We start from the raw sequence: 27,361 nt of genomic DNA, 5'->3' as shown, positions 1-27,361 counted from the left end.
CGAAGATATGAAGAATACATCTATTGAAACCAAAACAAATTAACTTAAACTTCATTCTGATACTAGAAAAATAAACATACAGTTAGATAAATGTTGATAAAAGTTAAGTAGGTATAATAAAACTGGTATCGGTGTATAGCAAGAAATATAGGAATAAATTTTATTAAGGTTTCAAAAAAACATTAAGGGGCGTGATTAAAACTGTTATGAAAACTCCATCCATCCATTTTCTAACCCGTTGAATCCGAACAGGGTCACGGGGGTCTGCCGGAGCCAATCCCAGCCAACACAGGGCACAAGGCAGGAACCATTCCTGGGCAGGGTGCCAACCCACCGCAGAACACACACAAACACACACTATGGCCAATTTAGAATCGCCAATCCACCTAACCTGCATGTCTTTGGATTGTGGGAGGAAACCGGAGCGCCCGGAGGAAACCCACGCAGACACGGGAGAACATGCAAACTCCACGAGGGAGGACCCGGGAAGCGAACCCGGGTCTCCTAACTGCGAGGCAGCAGCGCTACCACTGCGCCACCGTGCCGCCCTGTTATGAAAACTCGGGTCGCAAATACTTAAAGGTTGAGAAACGCTGCTTTATGTAAATCTGGAGGATTCCATCAGGGGCAGTGTGAGGTGCTGTTGCAAAGGTGAAAAAACACAGAAGATGGTATGTAAAATCTTTAAATGTATTGTGTCATTATGATTGGGAATATGCACTGCTTGTATTGACTAAGCGAGAAACGGATGAAGAAAGGCACCATGAATACTTTCGAATGTCAGCATTTAAATTTGATGACTTGTTTCATCTCATTGAACCCTTCATCAAATATCAAAGCACGCACATTGATCCTGTTGGAGCTGCATTGTGGCTTGCCATCACACTCCATTATCTTGCATTGGCTGAATCCCCACCTCTTTTCTCAGACATTTTCCACTTTACATGGAAGTATCTGTCTCAGATTAGTTTCCATTTCATCTTGCATGTTACTACATCCACTTTCAAAGAGCTGCCGATTTGATGCCAGCTGTTCTCACAGGCATGTTTGTCTCTGTGGAAATGTTAATAGTAAACAACCATGCAGACGTCACACACCAAACCTTGAACACACATGCCACCCAAATTTTTGCTGGAACTGCAACTTGCACACATGTTCATTTCTGCCAACGTGCTCAGACCTGGGAATGTGTGGCAGCCATGATGGTATATCCTGGCCCTTAAGGCAAGCGTTTTACCTCCAAGAATTGCTTAAGAAAATTGCAAATGATGCTAGCATTCAGCTTTACACCTGGGACTGATGAGAGTCAAGTGAGACATTCTTATAAGGAGCAATCAAAGTAGTTTATTCCAAAATTCATGAAAGATGAGCATGTACTCATTTGAGGACTTGAAGCTCTTCAGGTCACACAGTTAATCTTCATTCTAACAGCAGCGATTTGTTGCCTTATGATTTTTGTCAAACTTGTGGGGATGGATGCTCCTTAAGGACGGGTTCTTGACTGACAAGTCCATAGAGAAGACCAATTACGTTTTATTGGCCTCAGGAATGTCTTTAAATTTTGATAAGTGTAAATATTTCCCTATGATACACGCAAGGATTAATGAGTTCATATATTCAAGTTAAAAAGAAAGTCAAATATTTTGGTATTATTGCTACTAAAGGCCTCAATGACAGAGGACTTCAGAATTTCAGACTTTTATATAAATAAATTAGTACTGCAGAAATGTAGTTCTTGTCTCATATGGTATTTGTTATCTTGGGTTCTTATTTGGATTTTTGGAGGACCAGGTCCTTATGGACCCCGTGATCATCAGAGGTGCAGAGGGTACAGACCTATAAATACCTGGGAGTGCAGCTGGATGATAAATTGGACTGGACTGCCAATACTGATGTTCTGTGCAAGAGAGGACAGAGCTGACTATACTTATTTAGAAGGCTGGTGTCCTTCAACATCTGCAATAAGATGCTGCAGATGTTCTATCAGACGGTTGTGGCGAGTGCCCTCTTATTTTTCTCAATTTGTTTATTGTCAGTCCTCAAGCATTTCTGCATTTGTGTATTTCTTACTGTCTTTGTAGTATGTTGCTTGTATCTTACTACTGTTGAAGCAGGCTGACACGGCAGGGGTGCCCTCAGCCCCCAAAGAAGGCACTCGGAGACTTCAGGACAGACAGCAGAATTAGGCTTTATTGCTAGGGTTCCCAAGGGGGGCGGTACCACCCACCAGTGGGCACTGAAGAAATCTAAGGGGGCATTTCTGGTCCAAGACATATTAAGGGGACGTTGAGGACTAGCCGCCGCCCCCTTGGGCAATACTTGCAAGACCACACTGAAAGTTTGAATAATACTAAAAATCATTGAACGTATGCTTCAACCAATTATTCTAAATGTCCTTTAAGAAAGTATTAAATAGTAGGTATTGGTACATTATATTTACAATTTTGCACAAGTCATGCATTCTCAGAACATGCAAGTCCTTAGAAAATTAACGCACGTGCAGAGGACTCAATCTATGCATGTTTTGACAGGTTCATTGAACACTACTATAAATACGTGAGAACTTTTTTTTATCAATACCAGATTGTTTCGGAATTCCTTCAGAACATGTGTAAATCTAACATTACAGTGCGGTACCTTCAGATCACATTCAAAAGAAAACCTACGTGGACCTACTTATTAAAAACTAGGGGGCTTTCTCTTCTGCTCGCTGCACTCGCAAATCCCCCCTGGCCTGTGCTACGCACCAAACACTTCGCGTCTCTGGCACTCGCGTGTGCGGATTTCTCTTTCACCAAATAACAAATCTTTTACTTCTCGCGGAATGGCCTCTTCATTGGAAGGAAACACTACTTTTTTTCCCTGATGGCAACATGAATTAGACAATCTACAAGTCTCCGACTTAAAGTTTAAATCTGAACAATATATTCAATCTCATTTCACTGTTCTGTTATTTCACAGAGTAAATTTTTCTGTTTGTTTGTGCTGATGCAATCTTTACTAACATTTTTTGAGACTTAAGAATTTTCGTGCTTTCATTATCTCTAGCATCTAGTGGGAAGAAACACTAATTTCAATTTCCCTGATGGCAACCTGAATTAGACGATCTACAAGTCTCCTATCATCATATTTAGCTCAAAGAGGATATAGCATGGTCAACAATCTATTAACAAAGAAAAGAAACAGATTGTCAATAGTGGAGTGTGGTGATTTAAGATTGCTCGTGACAAAAATGGCACCAAACATCATAAAATTACTGTCATCACACCAAACTCAACTCTCTCACTAATAATATTATTGTCATTTTTTTAATAATATATATTTTTTAAGTCCAAAGACATGTAGGTTAGGTGCACTGGCGATTCTAAATTGTCCCTAGTGTGTGCTTGGTGTGTGTGCGTGTGTGTGTGTGCATGCCCTGCTCTGGGCTGGCACCCTGCCCAGGGTTCATTTCCTGCCTTGCACCCTGTGTTGGCTGGGATTGGCTCCAGCAGACCCCCGTGACCCTGTGGTTAAGATGTAGCGGGTTGGATAATGGATGGATGGATGGATGGATAATTTTTATCATACTTTGAGCAATACAACAATATTGATAATATCTTCAAATAAAATAATTTTAAAAATCTGTCCTTGTTTTTTAATATATAGTATAGTATAGTTCACCCAAGGGGGGCGCTATCGAATCACTCTTTGTGCTCTGACCCAAAAAAGGTTGGGAACCTATCCTTTATTGTATGGCGCACATACAGACTCATCTCAGCTGGAAAAATGAGCCGCCAGCAATGGGCACCTTTTAGGTTTACTACAGTTCCTACCATATAAGCCATTATTCTTCCTCATCTGACTTCTAGCATTCCATTGCTCTAGTCCTGCCTCTAATTGTTTCCCCCAATAATTCTTAGTTAAGGGGGTGTCAAACCCCTCTCTGTCCATTATTTCTGTTTGACAAGGCCTATCTTTACTCCCTTCTAACTGGCGCTTGCCACATTTATCTACAGCCAAAGAGTTCACATTCCCTTCTCTAAGCGAGGGGCTCATTCTTCAGCTCTCTTTGGCTTATGAACTATTTGTGGTTTCAGGCTTACAAAATAATAATAGTAACATAAGCCATTTTAATTCTAACTCTTACATCTTAATGCTTTGTGAAATATTAAATCTACTTGTCTCATGTGCTTATACTGTAATACTTTTGTTATACATGTAAATTACCAATTTTAAAAATACGATTTTCTATACTAATTGTGTCCTACTGCTTATATGCTAATAATTTACAGCGCCCTCCATGATGTTTGGGACAAAGACATGTTTTTCCTTGATTTATCCCTCTGCTCCACAGTTTAAAATTACAAATCAAACAATTCAGAGGCATGTCTACTGTGCTGCCAGAAGTGATGTCAGAGCCTGGTTGTAGACGTAGTCTCTGGAGGAACTGGATGCAGAATTAGAGTGGCTTCTCTTTTGAGGATCTGCTGGAGTAGGAGAAAATGTTTACACCTAAACTTTTGAATCTTTGGAAAATTAGTGGAGGAAAGAATACCAGGAGAAACCCCATGCAGACACCTGAAGGACATGCTCACTGTACATTAGGGGTGTCACACTCAGAACCTGGAGGGCTACACCGGCTGCATGCTTTCATTTCAAACACTTTTTTATTTAGTAATGTGAGACTTGCCCGGACACCACCAGTCAGAGACCACATCTTTATAAAAAGACACACGTTTATTTCTCCCAAATAAACACAGGATTTAAGTCCCGAACACCACACAACGCACACAGCAATTAATCACCAAAATAAATCTTTCTCTATCACAGTCCTTGGCTGCCTATTTCCTCCTGGGAGCTTCGTCCTGCTCCCACTCCCGATTCAAGCTCCCTGACTGAAGGAAGGCGGCCCCTTTTATTCCCGCCCGGATGTGCTCCAGGTGGCTGATGACGTCCTTCTTGGTGTGGCGGAAGTGCTGCTCTTTGCCCCGGAAGCACTCCGGGCGTCCTTGGCAGGTTCTTCCGCCATCTTGCCGAGTGTGGCGGAAGTAACTGTTTCCCGGGTTCCCTGAGGCTTAAGGTGCCCCCTGGCGGTGGCCACGGGTCCCAATGGGTTGGAATGTCCGTGCTCCTCTCCCGTAGTCCTCTATTAGTCCAGAGAGGTTGCCCCCCCTTGTGGCCCGGAAGTTATTAATGCCACCTTCCGGTCCTTCAAGGCATCCCGGCCAGACAAGAACCCCAGACATCTGTGACAGTAACCATTACCTGCTGCTAATGGACCACGCTTCTTTTTTCTTCATTGTAAGGGGTATGCTTTTTAAGGTTCAGAAATAGAGCCCATCACTGTTGTTTTTTTCTGCAGCCAAATAATTTTGAGATGCAAAGTCGGCCAACAGATGAGTCAGCCTGTCTAGTTTGCTGATTGTCCAATTAACTAGTCTGGCTGAAGTTTCTGACAAATCCTAAAAAACCTGAGATTCACAATTCACCAGAAGCATTACAGCGTTCATCCATCCACTAGTCTCTCTGCACCATCAGGGCAAGGGCGACATCTGCCATCTCCATGTCCCAGTCGACAGTGTTGTTGTGCAAAAATTAAACAAGTGGTAGATTTGCCTTTGATGCCCAATGGAATTTGGTATCTATTTATTTTTAAACTATGTGACATTTCCTTTGTGCCTGGCCTCACTTGCCTGCTTTTGGGGTGGTTGTGCAGGCCTTTGAACCCTGCAGCCAGTGTTCTCACCATTCACTACTGTGGTGTGCACCTGAGCAGCCTGAATGTTTTTAGTTCTTCCTTGGAGCTTAAGGGTCAGAGCCCTTTTAAAGTGACCCATTGGCACCATTTACATGATGCATGCGCTTGCACTTCTCGGTGTTTTGGACTAGTTGTCATTGTCATGAATCACACCAGTTATTTACTGTATGTGAAATACTATTTAGCACTTTATCCTTTGAAACAAAATGGAAATGTATGACTATTCATGTGTGTTTCTTTCTGCTTTCTGTGCTGTGTATTTGATGTTCATGTTGACATATCTTTTAGTCTTACCTTATCATATCTTTGGTGGTTGTACTCTATGGCACTATATTGAAACATTTTCATTTTATGCAATCATTTGCATTATTATAAGGGGGATATTTTATCACTGGAGCTGAAAACCTAATACATTGTGAAACGCAGCGTCTTTACTGACTCCATCATGAGAGGTTTACTGAGGCCATCATTTTCCCTGGCCAACCTCCATTATTGCTCCCTCCACAGCTCCTTCTGTGCAGCCTCCCTCTTTTTTCCTGCTGCAACCCCTGCCTGTATATTTGTGCAAACAGCAACTCCACTTCACAACACTCACTTTGGGTCACAGACAACACCATCTGCACTCACTTTCCACAACTCCCTAAGCAGCCCCAAGCTCGGATCCTTACTAAGCCATGGCCAAGGCAATGGATTTAAGCAGAGGATGGTGGGTAACCATTGATACAAACCTAAAGGAGCAGTGTCCAGGTCCCATGCATGATATTTATTAGAATGCATTAGTGGAGTAAATGTCACAATCTGGACAATCCCACCAAAGGTCTCCATATTCCCAGTGAAGTCAACTCCAGGCCACCCGTGACAGTGGCAGTGACCAAGGACCAAATTTAAAGATTCAAATCTGATTTGAAACCATATGAAAATATCAGCATGTATTACATTCTGACCTAAGCTAGTGTGACCGCACGGAGCACCAAGGTGAATGCTACCAGCTAGGGGGTTCCCTTATGTTCTCCTCTTTAAGTGCTTGATTATCTCCTCCTCTCACTCTCTCTGTCCTTCTGACATACACACTTGTAACTAATGGGAGAATATATGAATTATTAAAATGTAACAACTGAATAGCAAAAGTTGCTTTTTCTCTCTTACAGTAACTTCTTAGGATGGCTATGCTCCTTCTGACAACATCTCTCTTTCAGGTTGGTGTGGCCCCACTAGAATTTTCATGCTAGAAACACCGCTGCATCCATCAAAGACGATGCTGTGTTACAAGGTTTAGCACACTGTGGAAAGGCTTAAAATCTCTGGACCCATTGCTAGAAAACGTAAGGGAGCAGTGACCAGGACCCATGTATTAGTGGAGTAAATGTCACATTTTGGGTAATCCTACCAAAGATGTTCCAAAGGTTTCCATACTCCCAGTGAAGCCACCCTGAAGCAGAGGACCATGCCCAAATTTAAAGATTCATATCTGATTTGAAACCATATGAAAATATCAGCATATATTACAGCAGGACCTACTGTACATAAGTCTAAAGTTAGGGGGTAGACTGAAGTAACCAGAAAGTGGCACTGAATATTTGTAGACATATTCGTACCCTTCTGTCACCCATGGTCAGCCTGGCATGACTGAGGTACTGGAGGTTTTAGATTATTTCAGTGTTAAACTGGTCCACTGTTGATGTCTAAAGATGGCAAGTTGAGAGATTTTCATGTTTTGAGAATCCTAGAATTCCTGGCATCTTCGTGAACTTTATCTTGCATTAGCAATGACACCGTCCTCTGTGTCACCAGTCTGTAACTTCTTCAGTTCCTACCACATTACAACCAAATGGACCTTTGCTGTCCCCCCCAGGAATCTGGGACCAAGCAGCATCCTGGAGACAAGAGAAGCAGAAAGCCTGAGAATTTGAAAGCAGAAAATAATGTTTTTATTTCTGGAGAATCCCACAACCACCCATTCACACAGTTAATTTGTGAGGTGTGCCTCGACTTTACTTCTTTCACTAGCAAAGAAGAAATGTTAATGACTAAAGCAAAGGAAGACTAAAAACACGTCTAACATGACTAGATATTTTCTTGTAAGTGAGTGATGTCTTAGTTAACAGACATTTTGATACAATCAGTGTCAGGTTTATGCTTCTTCACCAGCTTGTAGTTGCAGTCTTTATCCACCACAGATTTACAGTCGCTGGGGAGATCAGTAAACACTGGAATTCTGTTAGGAAAAAAAAATGGAAACAAGTGAATGGATACACGTCACTTAGTCAATATTATAATGAACAGCATGGTGAGGACTGAACCTCAAGAGTTTTGAGTTTTTTGTAGTACTTTTCTGTTGTAAGCACAATTCACAATGCTGGTCACATTTACTTAATTTTACACTATAAACCTTGAGAGGACAGGTGAACGTTCTGTGGGCACACAAGGACTTAGAGGTTGAGACTCAAACATTTTGATGTACTATAGTGCCCTTCTATTGTAAGACTGATCCAAGACAATTATAAGACTTTAATAGTAAAATTAGTTCTACATACCTACAATATGATCTCTGACTGACACAGAAAGTCAGTGGTGGAGAATGAACAATGAACTGTTTTGATTTTATAAACTACCTTTTCCTAGTAAGTACAGAAATGGACAAATGTGTTGATTCCCTTCCACGAAAAAGAAGAACGCACAATTGTCTCTGAAATAACTTGAAACTGACAAAAGTAACGGGTATTCATCTTTGTTTTTTCCATATTTAACAAAAATCTAACTTTGTGTTAAAAGTTTTGGTTCAACAGAATATTTCAAATAATAACACAAATTAAAATGGCCTGGGGGGAAATGATGGGAGCCTTAACCTCATAGTTTGTTGCATAATCTTTAGAATTTACGATTGCTGCAGTCAAGCAATTCCTGAAGCTCTCCATGAGACGTCTGCACCTGTCCACAGGTCCTTTAGCCCACTCTTGCTGAGCAAACTGCTCAAACTGCGGTGTCAGGTTTGAAGGGGATCTTCACCAGACTGCATGTTTCAGTTTTTACTTTCTTGTGCAGGATGAGGCAGAAAGGACGGCCGTCTTTGAAATGGCTAGAACTCACCACTAGGTGGAGTGACAGATGTGTGGTAGGCGGTGTTAGGTTCGCGAAGTCATAGCATTTTTTTATTTTCTTTTTAGTTAAAGCCATGGAGCCGTGGACGATAGGACACCGCGTTTTTGCGTACGACTGTTTTGTCAAGAACAACCAATCTATTACAGCAGTTCAGCGTGAGTTTCATTGCCATTTCAATATCCACAGAAATATAGCTGTCCCCGCTCGTAACACTGTCCTACGTTGGGTTAAAGCACTTCGTATATGAGGTACACTAATGAACAAAAGACCTCCGGGGGCTACACGAACGGCACGTACCCCTGAAAATGTGGAAAGCGTACGACTAGCCCTGCTGCGCAGTCCAAGTCGATCTGCTCGGAAGCATTCTTCTTACCTTGGCCTCAGTAATCGTTCGGTAAGGCGTATTTTGCATTTAGACCTGCATTTCCATCCCTACAAATTGTCAAATGCTATTTCAATATGAACTCAAATCTTTCAATAAATTTCTTTGTAAGAAAAAATCAACTATTTTGTGATTTTGTAAAGAACGTCCGTCCTTTCTGCCTCACCCTGTATATGTAATATAAAGACAGAATAGCAATTGGGAAAAAAATCGACTCCTGAACACGTTTTGATCATTTTTGCAATTATGTCTGTGTGTTTGGATAACGTGAGCGCTTTGAGCTAGGTAAATGAAATTTGGCAAATTGGTGTTATATCAAAATGTTAGTTTTCTATCAACTTTTGGGCAACATACCTCAGCCAGAAGTGATACTTTACCTGAACAAATTTCAAAATTTTTCAAATAACCTGGTACATAGTTTAAATAATTAATTGAAATTTTGTATAGTAGATTTCATGTGAAACTGCATTATAAGAAGAGAAAAATAATTGAAATTTTACATCATCGTTAAGAAACACATAGAAATAGAATGTCACCTTAATCTGCAAATGATATCTTAACAGGTATCAGCACTGTTATATATGCATTACTACCATTATATAAATAGGGATAAATAATTTAAATTTTGTTTGATCATTACTTATCGTTAGATATAAAATTTTACCTGGATCCAGTGACTGGAAGTGGTATATTACTGACCACAAAAAAACAATCATAGTTGAAAGTTCAGTTTGATCGGATTACCGGAACTTGTTCTTTGCCATCTCAACTTGCAAAAGATATGTGATTGAAAATTTGCAGGAAACACACAGTTTTGAAGTTTCATTATAATTGGACAACCGGAAGTGGTGCCTGCTTTACGTAAACGGGTATAAGGAAAGTTGAGTGGAGAACAGTCCAGATATTTTTATACTTTATGTTGGTGTTGGACTGGCGCCCTGCATGGTGTTTGTTCCTGCCTTGTGCCCTGTGTTGGCTGGGATTGGCTCCAGAAGACCCCTGTGACCCTGCAGTGAGGATATAACGAGTTGGATAATGGATGGATGTGTGGTGTTTTTCAAAAGACTGGAAAATTGGCACTCAGCAATGCTCTTAACAAAATAACTAGCTATAGTTAGTATACGCAAGTAAACTTCCGATGTTTGGTATGGATTATTGTGACACATCTCGTATAATAAAGGTTTATTGCCTCGTAGAATTGACATTTTTATATGCATTAAATTTGTGTCTATCTATTTTACCCAGAACTCTGTATTTTCTAGAATTTGCCCCACCACTTTGATTGACTGACAACATTTCAAGATGCTTTCTTGGCAGCCGATTCAGTGCTATTGTTGAAGTAGGTTTGTCTGTTAAGCCAATGATCAAATTTCAACAGTTAGGTTCTTGTTACTGTCTTTTTTAAGGCAAATTGTGTTTCAGTATTGTTTTGAGCTTTGGTTTTTTGAAATTGACTTTTTGCTTTTTGTGGTTTTGTGCTTAAAATTACAGTACTTTTAGTGATTTAATACTGTTTGTGAAATTTTTTTTACTCTGCTGATTCTGAATTTCCATGAAAGGTTATTAAATCATTGGTGAAATTATGCAACTTAGTGTTAATAAGTATTTCTGTTCAATGCTTATCATGTATGATTGGCTACATATGAACACTAATAGTTGGTAAGTTTGTTTTTCATTGTTACATGTTATTTTGTCAACAAAAGAAATTTTTTTATCGGTAATTACGGTGGTTGTTTGAACTAATTTAATAAATAATATTACGATCAATGAAATCATTGTTTTATAATTTTTTTGGTACGAGATCATTTTTTTTTTAAAGTATACTTTAAAATTTAAATTTTTTTAATTTACATACCATACCTTTTTGATTTGTGCTATGCATTTACTTCCTTGTCCTTTCGTTTAATTCCACAAATTGTATTTCATACAGTATATATTTTGATCTTTCATCAATTTTGTACTGTTTGTGAATTAATTGACATTTCTTATTATTTTCTGTATCTTTTGGATTGCCTGAACTTTTTTATTGCCTATATTTAATTTTTTATTTGAAAATGAGCATCTGCCTTGCACCCTGTGTTGGCTGGGATTGGCTCCAGCAGACCCCCGTGACCCTGTAGTTAGGATATAGTGGGTTGGGTAATGGATGGATGGATGAATAACTAGATATTCCAAAAATTATATATTATTCTGGGCCTTTCTTTAACTCTTTCATTCTGTTTATATGAAAAATCAGAGCATAAATGTATATGCGATGTTATTAGAAAGCATCATTGGTGCTTTGAAAGTCTTATTAAGACTAGCCAATATGGTTCCTGAGGGAATGTGCAACAATTTAGGCTCCCCCATCAATAAAAGAAGTTACTTACGTACTGCAGCATGAAATTTTATTTCTGGTACAAACACATCTGTAGCAATATTCATCTATCCATTTAGAACCAGTGGGGTGTAACACACCTTGAAGATCCATGCAACCTGAAAAGAATAACAGGTTTTTATACACCTGTACAAATTACTACATAACTAAGTCACTTTTCTCCATTTCAGAGATCAACTGGCTCAAGGTAATGACCATTTCAAATATAAAGATCATCTTAGAGCCTGCGGTGGGCTGGCGCACTGCTCGGGGTTTGGTTTCTGCCTTGCACCCTGTGTTGGCTGGGATTGGCTCCAGCAGCCCCTCGTAGTTAGGATATTTTTTAGTAAAAAATCAGCCCTCAAAATGTTAAAGACACTTCCAGCTACAAAATCTCATCATAGGTGAGTCCTTCACTTATTTACATCTGTTTGCTTTTGCTTGAGTCCAATTTGCTCCTTAATGGCTCAAGAAGTTTGCAGTGCGGCCTCTGGAAAGATGTCAGTTCAACTCTGATTTATACCTTTGTTATCAGGTGAAGTACTGGCAGATCCTGGTGCAGAATGACATTACACAGTTTTTTTATTTGTGTGTCCCTTTTAGAATAGGTATGTGGGCCTAAATGCCCAGTGGCCACCTCCCCTCTATGCCCTTCCTTTGAACACAGGGGTTCAAAAATGCACAAAAAGGGGACTTTATTAACAAATGAAGAAATGAATAATAGCTTGGAATAACAAAGTACAACACAACAAGACAGACAACAGACACCTCTGCCCACAGAGCCCACCTAAACATTAATATGTTCTTGCTACTCTGTTACTCCTGGTCTCCCTGATCATCTTCCAACATTTTGCCCTCCTTCCTCTCCCTTCATAACTGAGCCCTTGTCGCCAGCTGCCCCCTGACTCCTGTGAGGGTGAATGCCTGCTACTGCTTACTGCTTTGCTCACCATTTAACATATAATTCATGTTTCACATTTCAATGGATTAACATCTGATTGAATGAGAAGCGATTTCTGTGAAAACCTGACTCAAATATAGCACAGCATAAAAGTTTTAAACAAGAAAACTCATACCTGAGGGGACTTTACCATTGACTGGACGAGGTGGGTTGGGATAAAGGAAACAATCACCATGACACAGAGTGACCATGGCCAGAAGTCCCAGGGCTAAGCAAGCGAGGATATTCTGCAAGAGACAGAAGATGACAAACTCACCATCAACTTCAGCTTTATGGTCATATGTACTTAGTATAATGAAAATCTTATTCTGTGAGTCTTCCAACAATAGGCAAAAATACACAACAATAAGCTAAGTGAAAAGGAACTGCAAAAAAAAAAGAGTCAGTCATCATCCAACCTGCTATATCCTAACACAGGGGTCTGCTGGAGCCAATCCCACCCAGCACAGGGTGCAAGGCAGGAACAAATCCCAGGCAGGGTGTCAGCCCACCACAGGGCACACACACCAAGCACACACTGGGGCCAATTTAAGACCGCCAATGCCCCTAACCTGCATGTCTTTGGACTGTGGGAGTAAACCAGAGCACCCAGAGGAAACCCACACAGACACAGGGAGATCATGCAATCTCCACACAGGGAGGACCCAGGAAGCGAACCCAGATCTCCTAACTGCAAGGCAGTAGCGCTACCACTGCACCACCAACAAGAGAGTGCATGTGCAAATAAATAAATGATTCTGCAGGTATATATGGTCTCAAGATTAACTGTAACAGTTCCAAAACTCTCAATAGAGGGGGAAATCCCATCAAAAAACCTGAATAGTAACATAGAAGGCCACATAGAATTTATACAATATGAAAAGATTTTTGTATTTCAGACAAGGATGCTCAGAACAAAACGCAAGCTCATTGGAGCACAAAATGGCAAAAAGAAGTTGCCTGAACCACAAAGCAGTCAGAGTGAAAACAAAGTCCCAATACAGAATATTGAGATATACTCAAAAATGTAATAAGCACAGAAAATCACAAAGCAAAAAACTCACCACTCTCAAGCACATTCAAGTTAATCACAAGGGACAACAAGTTGTCCTCGACTATACAGATCTCAGGGAAATCCCTTGCAGTGTGAGCAGGTGGCCCGACCCTACTGGGGAACCACCCACAAAACACAAGGAATGTAATCAAGGCATACATATATAGACAAAATCAAAGCCCAAGAAAAATACAAATAAATAGAAATAAAATAAGTACAAACAAAATAATAAAAAATCAACAAGACATAAAACATGGATTCGAACCCAAGCCTAGGGAGGAACCCAGGCTGAAACAGAACCACATGACAGTAGTGAACAACGCAGCTGAAAGTGGAATAAAGTAAGTCTCATTGAGAAGTATAATGACATACTGAAAAGGGATGATGAACAGAAACAGTTTATTCTTTGAGTGGTCACAAACCATCGCAAACATTTTCCAGTTTCTTCAAAGACAGGGCTAATGTTGTAGACCTACAGGTGTGGAATAGTTATAGTTAGCTATAGTATAGTATAGTATAGTATAGTTATAGTTAGTTCAGATGACATAAAACTATACTAAATGAAGTGACCTCTAAATGTTTATTGTCATGTTAAAACACATGTTGTCTGTATGATAAAGGATAAAGCTAAACTGGTGTAGAACTTGAATCTGTTAGTTTTTTGCACCATCTTTATGTATATATATATATATATATATATATACTGAATAGAATATAGAATTAAAGGAACAGTTTTTAATCAGAGTATAGCATAAAGTCAATGAAACTTATGGGATATTAATCTGGTCAGTTAAGTAGCAGAGGGGGTTGTTAATCAGTTTCAGCTGCTGTGGTGTTAATGAAATTAACAACAGATGCACTAGAGGGGCAACAATGAGATGACCCCCAAAACAGGAATGGTTTAACAGGTGGAGGCCACTGACACTTTTCCCTCCTCATCTTTTCTGACTGTTTCTTCACTAGTTTTGCATTTGGCTACAGTCAGTGTCACTACTGGTAGCATGAGGCGATACCTGGACCCTACAGAGGTTGCACAGGTAGTCCAACTTCTCCAGGATGGCACATCAATACGTGTCATTGCCAGAAGGTTTGCTGTGTCTCCCTGCACAGTCTCAAGGGCATGGAGGAGATTCTAGGAGACAAGCAGTTACTCTAGGAGAGCTGGAGAGGGCCATAGAAGGTCCATAACCCATCAGCAGGACCAGTATCTGCTCCTTTGGGCAAGGAGGAACAGGATGAGCACTGCCAGAGCCCTACAAAATGACCTCCAGCAGGCCACTGGTGTGAATGTCTCTGACCAAACAATCAGAAACAGACTTCATGAGGGTTGCCTGAGGGCCCAAATGTCTACTGCCCTGTGCTCACTGCACAGCACTGGGGAGCTCAATTGGCATTTGCCATAGAATACCAGAATTGGCAGGTCCACCACTGGCGTCCTGTGCTTTTCACAGATGAGAGCAGGTTCACCCTGAGTATATGTGAAAGACGTGAAAGGGTCAGGAGAAGCCATGGAGAATATTATGCTGCCTGTAACATCGTTTAGCATGACTGGTTTGGTGGTGGGTCAGTGATGATCTTGGAGGCATATCCATGGAGCGACTCACAGACCTCTACAGGCTAGACAACGGCATCTTGACTGCCATTAGGTATCAGGATGAAATCCTTGGACCCATTGTCAGACCCTACGCTGGTGCAGTAGGTCCTGGTTTCCTCCTAATGCACGACAATGCCCGGCCTCATGTGGCAAGAGTATGCAGGCAGTACCTGGAGGATGAAGGAATTGAAACAATTGAATGGCCTTCACGATCCCCTGACTTAAACCCAATAGAACATCTGTGGGACATTATGTTTCGGTCCATTAGGTGCCGCCAGGTTGCTCCTCAGACTGTACAACAGCTCAGGGATGCCCTCATACAGATCTGGGAGGAAATGCCACAAGACACCATCCGTCGTCTCATTAGGAGCATGCCCTGACGTTGTCAAGCATGCATACAAGCTCGTGGGGGCCACACAAGATACTGAAAAGCATTTTGAGTAGCAGAAATTAAGTTTTTGACAAAATGGACTAGCCTGCCACATCTTCATTTCACTCTGATTTTAGGGTGTCTACACAATTGAGCCCTCTGTAGGCAGAAAACTTTTATTTCCATTAAAAGACTTGGCATCTTTTTGTTCCTAAGACATTGTCCTGTCGTTATTTGTATAGATATCCAACTTCATATTGAGATCTGATGTATCTAATGTGTTTCTTTAAAGTGTTCCTTTAATTTTTGTGAGCAGTGTATGTGTGTGTTACAGCCAAAACCCAAAATTGGCCAAAGCAGGAAATGGCCAATGTCGCTGTAAATTGACTGGCCAATGAAATGGCATGGGGCGATCGGCCAAAGTCGGAAGGAAAAAGGCATGAGCAGCGATTTCTTTCGCACTTAGTAGTGCAATTGCATCGAGTGTAGCCTTGGCGGCTCTTGTTCAGAAAGCAGACACCACTTTGTTGTTTCACAATAGTTAAGATTAGGTATATAAGTAGGTTTCACATTTCTGTTATCATTTTTGCCCTAAAATAGTGACTTAACATCAGGGACCTATTTTATTGACCTTAAGATTAGTGTTTGGGCTAGGGGAAGGCTGTCTCAAGTGGCGTCCGCTTTCTGAACAAGACCCGCCTTAAGCAGTTTCTCGTGCAGAATGGAAAACTCACTTCTGAATCTGCATCTGAAATTTTTAAGTATCTTCGCACCATGAGTGGACAGTCTTACATCAGTGCATCAAATTTTGACCAGGGAGTTCTCGTCACTTCGCGATATGGCCAGCCAAAGTAGCATATACACTGGTCATTTCTAGTAATTCGGACTTTGGCCACACCTCTCGGCCAAAATGCGAAACGGCTGGCCAATTCGGGAACTGGCCAAACTTCTGGTTTTGGCCATAACATATATATATTGTATATTGTCACACATGCGATTGGGAGATTGGAGGCAGCTAGAGGGCCTGAATAATAATAGTACAACACCAGACCAGGGGGTGGCGAGCTGCACTAACTCTCTCTCTCAATCCTCTGCAGACCATCCACAGAAAATCCTGCTAGGTTCTGGCGCCATTGAAGACATCACTTCTGGTGTCAGCGCCGTTGAAGACGTCACTTCCAGTCCTTAAGATGTAACTTCTGGGTCTGGCACTACTGATGATGCCACTTCCAGTTCATATGACATCACTTCTGGTCCTGGTCTTGATGATGTCACTTCCTGTACTGGCCTTTAAAGCCGCCATTATGCCTCCATACCATCAGTTCTGTTTTGAACGTTGTACCATTCACAACTCATGAAATTTTCCCATTTTGCAGCCAGGGTTATTATATGGGTGGTTGCCCCAAACCTTTGATTTTTCCTGTGTTTTATTGTGACTATATATATATATATATATATGTGTGTGTGTGTGTGTGTGTGTGTGTGTGTATGTGGACAGATGTGTTGGACTCATTACAGTTCATTGAATAAGTATGATCTATGAAAAGTGATTACATGAAAGCAGTTGTCCTATATGCCATGTAGATCTGCATGCCTTTTGATACGTCATTGAGTAAAGCAAAGCAAGTGTGACAAGACATCAAGTATAGCCATTAGATTGAAGTTAGACAGCTAGAAAGAAACATGAACTTTTAGATTGGCATTAAGGGCATATAAATTTATAACTGGTATGTTTGTTATGTTTGTTAGGTATGTAGATGTGGTGAAAGAGATAATATTTAGACCCTATGTTTATAACCTAGATCCTTAATTCTTAAGCAGAATATCATAAGTTTCCATTTTTTCCCTTTTTTATGTGTATTACCAACTTTTTCCCTTATGTTCTCTGTGAATTGTTTGTTTTGAACTTCTCTAAAATCTTAAAATAGAAGACACTTGGAGTGTGGAGTTTTTATTTTATTTTATTTATTTACGGCAAGTCATACTAGGGCTAAAAATCTTGTCTGGTAGCTGCATTTGAACTATTTTAAACTATTTGGAAACCCTCTACAAATGCAACTACAAAAGATTTAAAATGGAAGGCTGCAAGTTCACATTTCTGCTAAGTGTACAATTTCATGTAACCACCTTCTGCCACATGCATGTCACTATACAGCATGATGAATGATGCATGTAAGCCACAAACCTTCAAAGACACACCTTATTATAAATGTTTGATTCCTCCAGGGCTATTGAGGTAGCACTAGATACAAGGCAGGGTCCACCCTTGGGTGAGGTGCTAGCTCATTACAGGGCACAGTTATACAAGTTCTATCACTCACACATTTAGAACTGCCAGTCTACTTAATACTCGAGTCTTTAAGAGTACCCGGAGTTAAAAGGCACTGATACAGGAATTGAACCCATGTTCCATGACTATGAGGTAGCAGCTACAATCTCTGTACCATCTCTAGATAAAGATTAATTTGTGCATCTTAAGGGTCCATCCACCCATCCATCTATCTTAAATTATCCGAGAACAGGTCGTGGGGGCAGCAGCTTGAGCAGAGATGCCCAGACTTCCCTCTCCCCAGCCACTTCAACACAGTCCCTCCAGCATGTCCTGGGTCCTCCCGGTTAGATGTGCCCGGAACACCTCACCAGGGAGGCGTCCAGGAGGCATCCTGATCAGATGCCCAAGCCACCTCATCTGACACCTCTCGATGCGGAGGAGCAGCGGCTCTACTCTGAGCCCCTCCTGGATGACTGAGCTCCTCACCCTATCTTTAAGGGAAAGCCCAGACACCCTGCGGAGGAAAGTCATTTCAGCCGCTTGTATTCGTGATCTCGTTCTTCCAGTCACTACCCACAGCTCATGACCATAGGTGAGGGTAGGAACATATGTAGATCAACCGGTAAATTGAGAGCCTTGCCTTTCGGCTCAGCTCCATTTTCACCACCACAGACTGATGCAGAGCCCGCATCTCTGCAGATGCAGCATTGATCTGCCTGTTGGTCTCCTGCTCCATTCTTCCCTCACTCGTGAACAAGACTCCGAGATACTTGAACTCCTCCACTTGAGGCAGGATCTCGCTCCCAACCCTAAGAGTGCATTCCACCCTTTTCTGGCCGACGACCATGGTCTTGGATTTGGAGGTGCTGATTCCCATCCCAGCCGCTTCACACTCGGCTGTGAACCAATCCAGAGAGAGCTGAAGATCAGAGCCTGATGAAGCAAACAGGACAACATCATCTGCAAAAAGATGACCCAATCCCGAGCACACCAAAATGGCCCCCCTCAACGCCCTGGCTTCATAAAAGTTATGAACAGAATCGGAGACAAGGGGCACCCCTGGCGGAGTCCAACTTATCTTAAGGGTTTGTGTTGAATTCCTGATATTGCCATGTTAACTGTATTAAAGTTAATGGTGTTTTATAAAAGTTAAATTTTAAAAGGCAGCATAAAGTCACTAAATCAATATATTTTCTGTAGCACTGCTTTTATTAAACACCAGCAAATTGACAAACCAGGCTTTAAATTTTTGAATGTGAATCAGAGACGCCTTTAGATGAGAATATTCATGAAGTTTTTAATTCAAAATCAGCCTCAATGGTGGGAAGTTGTAATGCAGCAACTTTTAGCCCAAAAGTAAAACTGTTTTCTAAAAGTGTCCAACAATGGGAGTTTGTTGTGGTGTGAAATTTTGTATATAAACAGATAAATATTTTGTACGTTTTTATTACATCTTGCCTGAAGAAGGGGCCTGAGTTGCCTCGAAAGCTTGCATATTGTAATCTTTTTAGTTAGCCTATAAAAAGTGTCATTTTGCTTGGCTCTTCTCTACGTTTTTATTTGTAAGTCAAACAAAACAAATGTAATTTTGGTGCTTTATTTCATTGATGTGCTTTCATGTCTAACCAACCCACCGAGTCTTTAGGACTGATTTTGAATCAGAAGACATTCTGTACCATGACACCCTATTGGCTGTAGGATTTGAACAGAGAACATATAAATTAAAGGGAGCTTTAATCCTCCCTTTCTCTCTAACCATTACTATAAAAAGGACAACACACTGAAGAGCACAGCTCAGCAGACATATTGATTCAGGCATGCGGCCTGCTCTGAAGAAAGCTAGATATGACGACTTAACTAGAGACATTTAAGTAACTAACAAGTCTGCGTACCACCTAAAAACTACACATCAGGATTCATCTGGTTGTATGGTTGTCAGTATCCTCATGTACTTTGCTTATTTTTATTATTTTATGAACTTTATCAATAATACATTATTTACAGTTGTAACTTAACACTGGCTTGTCTTTTACTCTGTGTAATTGCCTGAGGTTATAGATGTAGAAGGGAAGGTGGGGAGAAGTTATAAAGTACAATACCTTATAAACACTGGGAAGTCTGTGAGATCTGAGGCATTCTGACAAAGGCTACTGTGGACTCTGGCCCGGACACAGACAGACGGACAACATAGTTCACCCAACACACTGTTTATTTACACTATATACAAATTTACCGTGCACTCCAATTCCCAGTGCCTCCAGCACCGATTCCCCAGAGTCCAGGCCTTACAGTCAAACAATGCCTTTCTGGCCGCCTCCAGTCCTCTCCCCAGCTCCGTCCTTCTTCCACCCGACTTTTTCTCATGACTGGAGGGAGGTGGCCCCTTTTATAGGAACCCGAATGGGCTCCAGCTGCTTCCCGGCAATCTCCCGCGCACACACCCCCGTGTGGCGGAAGTGCCGGCTGCGCACCCGGAAGCCGTCCGGGTGTCCCCAGTCATCTTCCCCCCGGCACTTCCTGGTGTGGCAGAAGTGCCGGGCTCCCGGGATAATAAGGCACTGGGGCGCCGCCTGGTGGTGGCCACGTGCCCTTACAGGGATGTGCTTCCAAGCCCTCTACCCGAGGCCTCCAGCATAACCAGGACGGACGCCCCCTCTTGGTCTGGAGGAGGCACAAACCCTCCCGGCCGGGGACCACAATACACATTAAAGAATATAAAGAGGGGAAAGTCGAGTAATACTGTAGAGACCTCTACCAGGACAAAACAATTGGTATAGTGGAAAGGATTTTGGAGTAACCATGTTTTGCACCCTGTTTGTGAATACTGTTTTGATGTGTGTGTGTGTGAATGTATGTAATTGTAAGGATGGCCAGTGTATAAATGCAGTGAAAGTAAAGCATTGTTTGGTGGCTAAATGGAACATAACCAAATAAAATTTTTTGACATTTTATACGTGTCACGAGGACACCCGCATGTTTGTTAGTGCTGGTGGAAGTAAGTCCCTAATTGGAGTACTGTGGAGGTGATAGGCTGTGCAAGCATCACCCACAGGTACCTGAATGCATAGAATCTTAATGAGTCCTATACAAAGTATTAATGAATGACTGGCAGAGTAGGCATCATTCACAGTGCTTGTATGGATTGGAACAGTGTGTGTGTGTGTATGTTTGCTTACAGGGGAAAAAGTAAGCCAACCCATAACAAAATTGGCAAATTGTATTAGAGTATTATTGTGGACTTAGTAATTCATCCATCCATTATCCATCCCGCTATATCCTAACTACAGGGTTACGGGGGTCTGCCTGAGCCAATCCCAGCCAACACAGGGCGCAAGGCAGGAAACAAACCCCGGGCAGGGCGCCAGCCCACCGCAGGGACTTAGTAATATCCAAATTCAAATTAAAGCCAGCCATCTTCCAACAGAGTGGCTAAAGCTAAGAAATGGAAACCTGTAGTGCAGATAAAGAAAGCAGAAGCTGAGCCAAACGTACCACAAAATGGAAGGGGGCTGGAAGGATTAAAAGCAGGAAAACAGAAATCTGGTATAAAGAAGACAGCTGCTGTTATAAGAGGTTTACTATCTTGTATTATTGGTAATAAGGAAGATCAGTATGAGAAGGAAAATAACAATGTGGGATGAAAGTGAAAATGGAGTGTTGTGTGAATGTCTAAGTTCTGAGCGATATAAGAGTTGGCAAGAAAAATGTGAGGTGCTAACATGCAGAACACCCACTGCTCAAGTGGAAAACAGAGAAAGCGAAGGACAAAAGGGGTTTAAACTGCCCATGGTAAAAGTTAGGGCAATAGTAACGGGATCTGACTGGAACCCTAAAACATGGGTGGGTGACTTACATGAGACCGATGATAGCTCAGATAAAGAGTAGGAATGTGAGAGTGTGTGAAAAGAGAGGAATGAAAGGAAGGAAAACAGCAAGGGCATTACCTTCCATTATTCTCCACTGCATCACAATCTCCAGGTAATTCTGAGATCTGTCCAGTATTTAAAGAACATGCTACACCGATAGATATTTCACCACTGTTAGAAAAGGTAACCAGTGCTGCAATGAAATTTGATTTAGGACAAAGAAAACAGATAGAAGGCAGAGAAGCTGGTGAGTTTGAATTGACTGCAAGGCATGAACTGGATAATGGAATATGGGAACTGAGTGAAGAAAGAGTGGAATTTAAAAAAGGAACAGTGGAAATGAAAGAAATTCAACTGCTTGTGTGTGAAAGCTCTGAAAATGCTAGTGTAAGAATGACTGAGATGAAAAGAAAATGCACCAGTTTAGGAGTTGGCTTGAATGAAACAAGAGAGGCAAAGGAACAAAGGATGGGGATGGTGCAGCAGGAAGGTTTACAATCTCAGGCAGCAAGTCAGGAATGCCCAGGGGTGTGAAGGCCCTAACAGCTCTGCTAGGCCCAGTAGTAATTAAAAAACACACACAATTAGCTTCAGTAATTCAAAACCTGACTGACCAGTTCACTTTGAAACTCCCTGTAATAAAATGGAGAAAAGCGAGATGGTTGTGAGTAAAGAACAAAGGTTAGTTTTAGGAGAGAAGATGGATTTGGCACTTGGATTTTGGAGAGGTTTTAGACCACATTTTCAGGTAGCAGTTACCAAACAATAAAAAAGTAACACAGGCATTGACAAAATAATTGCAATTGTTTTGTCCTTGTAGAGTTCTCTATTACTCTACTTTCCCCTTTTTGTATTCTTTAATGTGTAGCCTTTGTCAGAATGTCTCAGATCTCATAGACTTACCAGTGTTTATAAGTGTCAGAGGGGGACATTTTTGTACACTGGGTCATTCCATTTCTCTCTTAGGAAAAGAAACGTAACTATTACATTTAAAACGCAGCAGATGAACAGGCACTAGGCATCCATTGTTTGGACTGAGGCAAGAACTTAAGAGGCAAATTTCCTTGGTTATCCTGTTACTGATTATTGTGATGGCTGTCTACAGGATATCGGTATTTGCTGTCTTGCAAAAGAATCACCACTTTGAAGTTTAACTGCTTAAACATACAAACAATATAGCATTGTGATAAAAGAACTGCTCCTTCTTTGGAAAATGTTTGTATTTACCTGCCTTGAAAATTAACATGTCTGAGAATATTAGTTTCTAATCAGCTGTGTGCTCATTGATAGTTGGTAACAATACTTGTGTTTTCATTATTTGTTAAACCCAGGAAATTTAGATGTGCCATTGTTTAATCCTATTGTCCAAAACTGATAATGGCAGGGACTGAAGGAGATTTAAACTTCTGTGGCAGGAGAAGACAAAGAGAGCGACAGTCCACTGAGAATACTGCCAAGACATTCGGACAGAGCACAGGGACTCGCAGGCAGATGAGGGTACGTGGCTGGCAAGACGTGAGGCACAAGGACGGCAACACTTACTTCCAGGGAGGAAGAGACAGCTGCACAAGGAGCTGCCAGTTGTGGATCCAGCGAGAGAGGGGAGCCGCATGAAAGGACAGAGCAAAGCTGGCAAACGAGAAATGAGGTGTGCCTAGATCACAGCAGAGTGAAACAAAAAAGGAACGACGAAGAGACACTGACAGGGATTTCACGATTTTGATAAAACTTCTGTTGGGAAACGAGTGTCCGGTGAACAGAGTGCATCCGTGGATAGCTGGAAGATTAGTTGTTGGGGTAACAGTGCGCAAACTGGACTCTGCAGCACTAAAGGTTGTATCCTCCAATCCTTGTTTTTAATGGACTTTTAGAGGGTGGACTGTGTGCTTTCCTTTCTAAAAAAGGAATTTTGTTTCTGATTTTGTTAGATTTTGTTTATGTTCATTTATCTTTTTAATGTACTTATTATTGTCTTGTGTAATAAAAGTTACTGTTACTTTTCCTGAAATTACTGTTGTGTCTTTCATTGTGTGTTTACTCACCGCCCAATTTAAAGAACCCTGTGTGTTATTTTCTGTAAATCTCAAGAGTTCCCAGTCTCTTAATAAAACTGGGTGGCGTAGTCTCATATGTTAACGGTGTTTAATTTAGATTACCTGTAAGTGTGACCAGACACCTGTCACATAAGGTACTGTACTTTATCATGTCTCCCCACGTTCCCTTCTACATCTATAACCTCAGACAATTACATAGAGTAAAAGACAAGCAGGAATTAAGTTACAACTTAAATAATGTATTATTGATAATTTTCATAAAATAATAATACAGTGATCCCTCGCTATATCGCGCTTCGACTTTCGCGTCTTCACTCCATTGCGGATTTTAAATGTAAGCATATCTAAATAAATATCACAGATTTTTCGTTGGTTCGGGGATTTCTGCGGACAATGGGTCTTTTAATTTATGGTACATGCTTCCTCAGTTGGTTTGCCCCGTTGATTTCATACAAGGGATGCTATTGGCGGATGGCTGAGAAGCTACCCAATCAGAGCACGTATTACGTATTAACTAAAACTCCTCAGTTGTATACGATATACTTCCCGTGCGGTGCTTCGCACACTTAAAAGCTTTAGCAGCACGTATTGATTTTTGATTGTTTGCTTTTCTCTGTCACTCTCGCTCTCTCTGACATTCTCTGGTCATGACGGAGGGGGTGTGAGCAGAGGGGCTGTTTTGCCCAGAGGAGATGGACGCTCCTCTCAAAAATGCTGACGGACTACCTTCACATTGCTCCCATCCTTGCTGCTGCTTTATCGCGTTGCTTTGCATACTTAAAAGCCCGAACAGCCGTATTGATTTTTGATTGTTTGCTTTTCTCTCTCTCTCTCTCTGACATTCTCTGCTCCTGACACGCACTCCTTTGAAGAGGAAGATATGTTTGCATTCTTTTAATTGTGAGAAGAAACTGCAGCACAGTTTAAACTTTTGACTAACGGGTGTTATTTCATGTCTTTCAAGCTCTAATAATGTTAAAAAACGTATTTAGAAGGTCTTAAACAGGTTTTCTATGCTTCTAACTGCAAAAGTATTCGATTTATAAATAAAGAATCCTACTTCGCGGAAATTCATTAATCGCGGTAGAGTCTGGAATGGATTAACTGCTATAAACAAGGGTTTACTGTAATAATAAGCAAAGTACAAGTGAGTGCTGGCCACCATACAACCTGTGGATACTGACAGCGATACAACTGGATAATTGCTGATGTGTAGTTTCAGGTGTCAGACCGACTTGTTAGTTACTTAAATGTCTCTAGTTAAGTCATCATTTCTAGTTTTCTTCAGTACAGGCCGCATGCCCGTCTCAATATGGCTACTGAGCTGTGCTCTTCAGACTTTTTCATGGTAATGGTGTGAGAGAAAGAGGGAGGGGTAAAGCAACCGAATTTATACATTCTCAGTTCAAATCCCATGGCCAACAGGGTGTCGCAGTAGAGAATGTCTTCTGATTCAAAGCCAAACAGCTAACTTTAGATCAATAGAATTCTGGTGTAACATAATGGGTTTCACACCAGCTCCCAATACCATTTGTTAAGGTAAAGCTTGCCAGCTAGGTGGTTTGGCCTCCTTGCTGAGGTTTTGTTGAAAGAATCCTGCAGAGAATCACTTGCCAAACTGGTTTTAGGCGTTTCCCCCAACCCTGTCATAAAATTCACTTTCTGAATTTTACCCTAAAGACTCACGGCAGTTTGGTTAGACAGGAAAGCATATCAATGAAATAAAACACAAAAATTACATTTGCTTTGTCTGACTTACAAATAAAAAAATATTTATCAATGTATATATAAAAATTCACACCACAACAGTTTCAAAAGTGCTCCTTTATTAAAAACGATTGAAGATGACAAAATTCCAAAAGAGCAAATGCAAAAATAAGAAGACATTAGCATCTTGCTCAGTACGGCAGCCCTCACTGATGAGAGGCACCCAGGAGTGTCTTTGTCTAAAAGTGACATCTTGTACACTCTTGTGAAGTCTGCAACTACAGTGGAATCTCGGGTCAACGGACAATCCGATTTGGTTGTGACCCGAACTAATTTCCCCCATAGGATTGTATGTAAATACAATTAATCCATTCCAGACTGTACGAACTGTATGTAAATATATTTTTGTTAAAGATTTTTAAGCACAAAAATAGTTAATTATACCATAGAATGCACAGTGTAATAGTACACTAAATGTAAAAACACTGAGAAAACCTTGAACAGAGAAAACTAACATTGCAAGAATTCACGCTATAGCCTTACGAACCGCTCTCTGTAAACACTTTTTTTAATGAGTTTTTAGCACAGGGAAAAAATGAAAGTTTGAAAAATCCTTAATTTACACAAAAACTAACCATAAACAACCAAGAAAACTAACCTTGCATGCACTCACGTCTGAATGAGAACAATGTACAGGAAGAGACTGAACATGTGCGGAAATCATCGGCGCGTACGAACCGCGAGGGAAGCTGGCTTGTTCGTCACCCGAGTGTGTGGTCGTAAACAGATGCAAAAGTTTGGCAAACTTTTTGGTTGTAACCCGATTTGTACGTGTTCTGAGACGTTCGTGACCCGAGGTTCCATTGTACAATGCTCTGGGTACGGTCACACTGCTGCAGTTCAGATGTTCAAATTTAAGGCCTTAATCTGCATTAGAGACACTTAAATGGGTCATCTAGCCCTGTAATTGTAAAAGTGCTGTAATTGCATTTCTGTACATTTTGTGCTCCGCTTTATGATGTACACTTTGGGATGGCATGTGTTATTAAAGGTGCCAGATAAAATATACAAGTTAATATATTCCAAAATGTCGAACTTCGCCAACTTTCTGTTTAACGTACAGTACTTTATACCCCTGCCCATTTATCAAACTGTAACTAATAAAATGCCTCCACTTTTATATTGTAGTTTAGGATTTTTAGTTCACTTCTACAGTAAACAAAAGTAATGAGACTTTATGACCAATAAAGCAGCGATGAGAGTGTATGCACTTACCCTTTCCACAGCTCTTGCTATTTCCACGGGTGTAACGTGTTGAATGATGGCGACTGCAGGCAGAGAGTGTTTATATAAGAAGCCATCAAGATGTCACACCCTTGATGCTCCTTTAATTTTTTTAACATTTAAAAAAACAGTAACGTGGTAAAAACAGGATGTCCCAAGCTTTTCGAAATTGTTTCAAAAGTAAATATGATTGCACTGTGTGGTTGTTGGAAGCTACTATATTATATGGAAGCCCGTGAGCTTGATCTGAAGATGGAGAAGGTGCTGGAAGTAAGGACAAGAGCAGCGTTAAATTCACACAGCACATTAGGAGGAACACACAGTGGAGTGGTGAGACTAATGTAAAATATTTTCTGACAGGTGCTGACCTCTATAGAATGACAGCATTGAAAAACTGTATAAAAGACCCTGGTGCTCAGTCCCTGCAGACCCAGAAATGCCAATGATGGAGACACAGGAGCACGTGAAGTAGTCTCACACAGCACACATCACTTTCATCGCATTCTTTACAAATTTTCCATCATCATGAGAGTTTGTTTTGAACCACCCTGTCAGCTTATTGGCATTCATCATCCTAGGGTGGACCCTGCTGGTTCACTTCTTTAACTTCATTAATCTCCATTTGCTCACTAATTCAGCTGTC

General features: G+C 41.0%; 1 protein-coding gene across 1 annotated transcript; it reads right to left on the bottom strand.

Annotated features, from left to right (window-relative positions):
• Positions 1 to 7,674: 7,674 nt before the first annotated feature.
• On the bottom strand, positions 7,675 to 26,760 carry LOC120519481 (beta-microseminoprotein A1-like). Its single transcript, XM_039742483.1, has 4 exons — positions 26,710 to 26,760; positions 12,654 to 12,765; positions 11,591 to 11,696; positions 7,675 to 7,955 (listed from the first exon to the last, which is right to left on the bottom strand). Exons 2-4 carry the CDS (start codon positions 12,727 to 12,729, stop codon positions 7,835 to 7,837), a joined length of 303 nt encoding a protein of 100 aa, XP_039598417.1. The 5' UTR covers positions 12,730 to 12,765; positions 26,710 to 26,760; the 3' UTR covers positions 7,675 to 7,834.
• Positions 26,761 to 27,361: the final 601 nt, after the last annotated feature.

This window comes from Polypterus senegalus, chromosome 1 (assembly GCF_016835505.1).
Source record: "Polypterus senegalus isolate Bchr_013 chromosome 1, ASM1683550v1, whole genome shotgun sequence".
NCBI lineage: Eukaryota > Metazoa > Chordata > Cladistia > Polypteriformes > Polypteridae > Polypterus > Polypterus senegalus.
The sequence above is the reverse complement of the archived record's forward strand: the minus strand, read 5'-3'. Positions and strand labels throughout refer to the sequence as shown.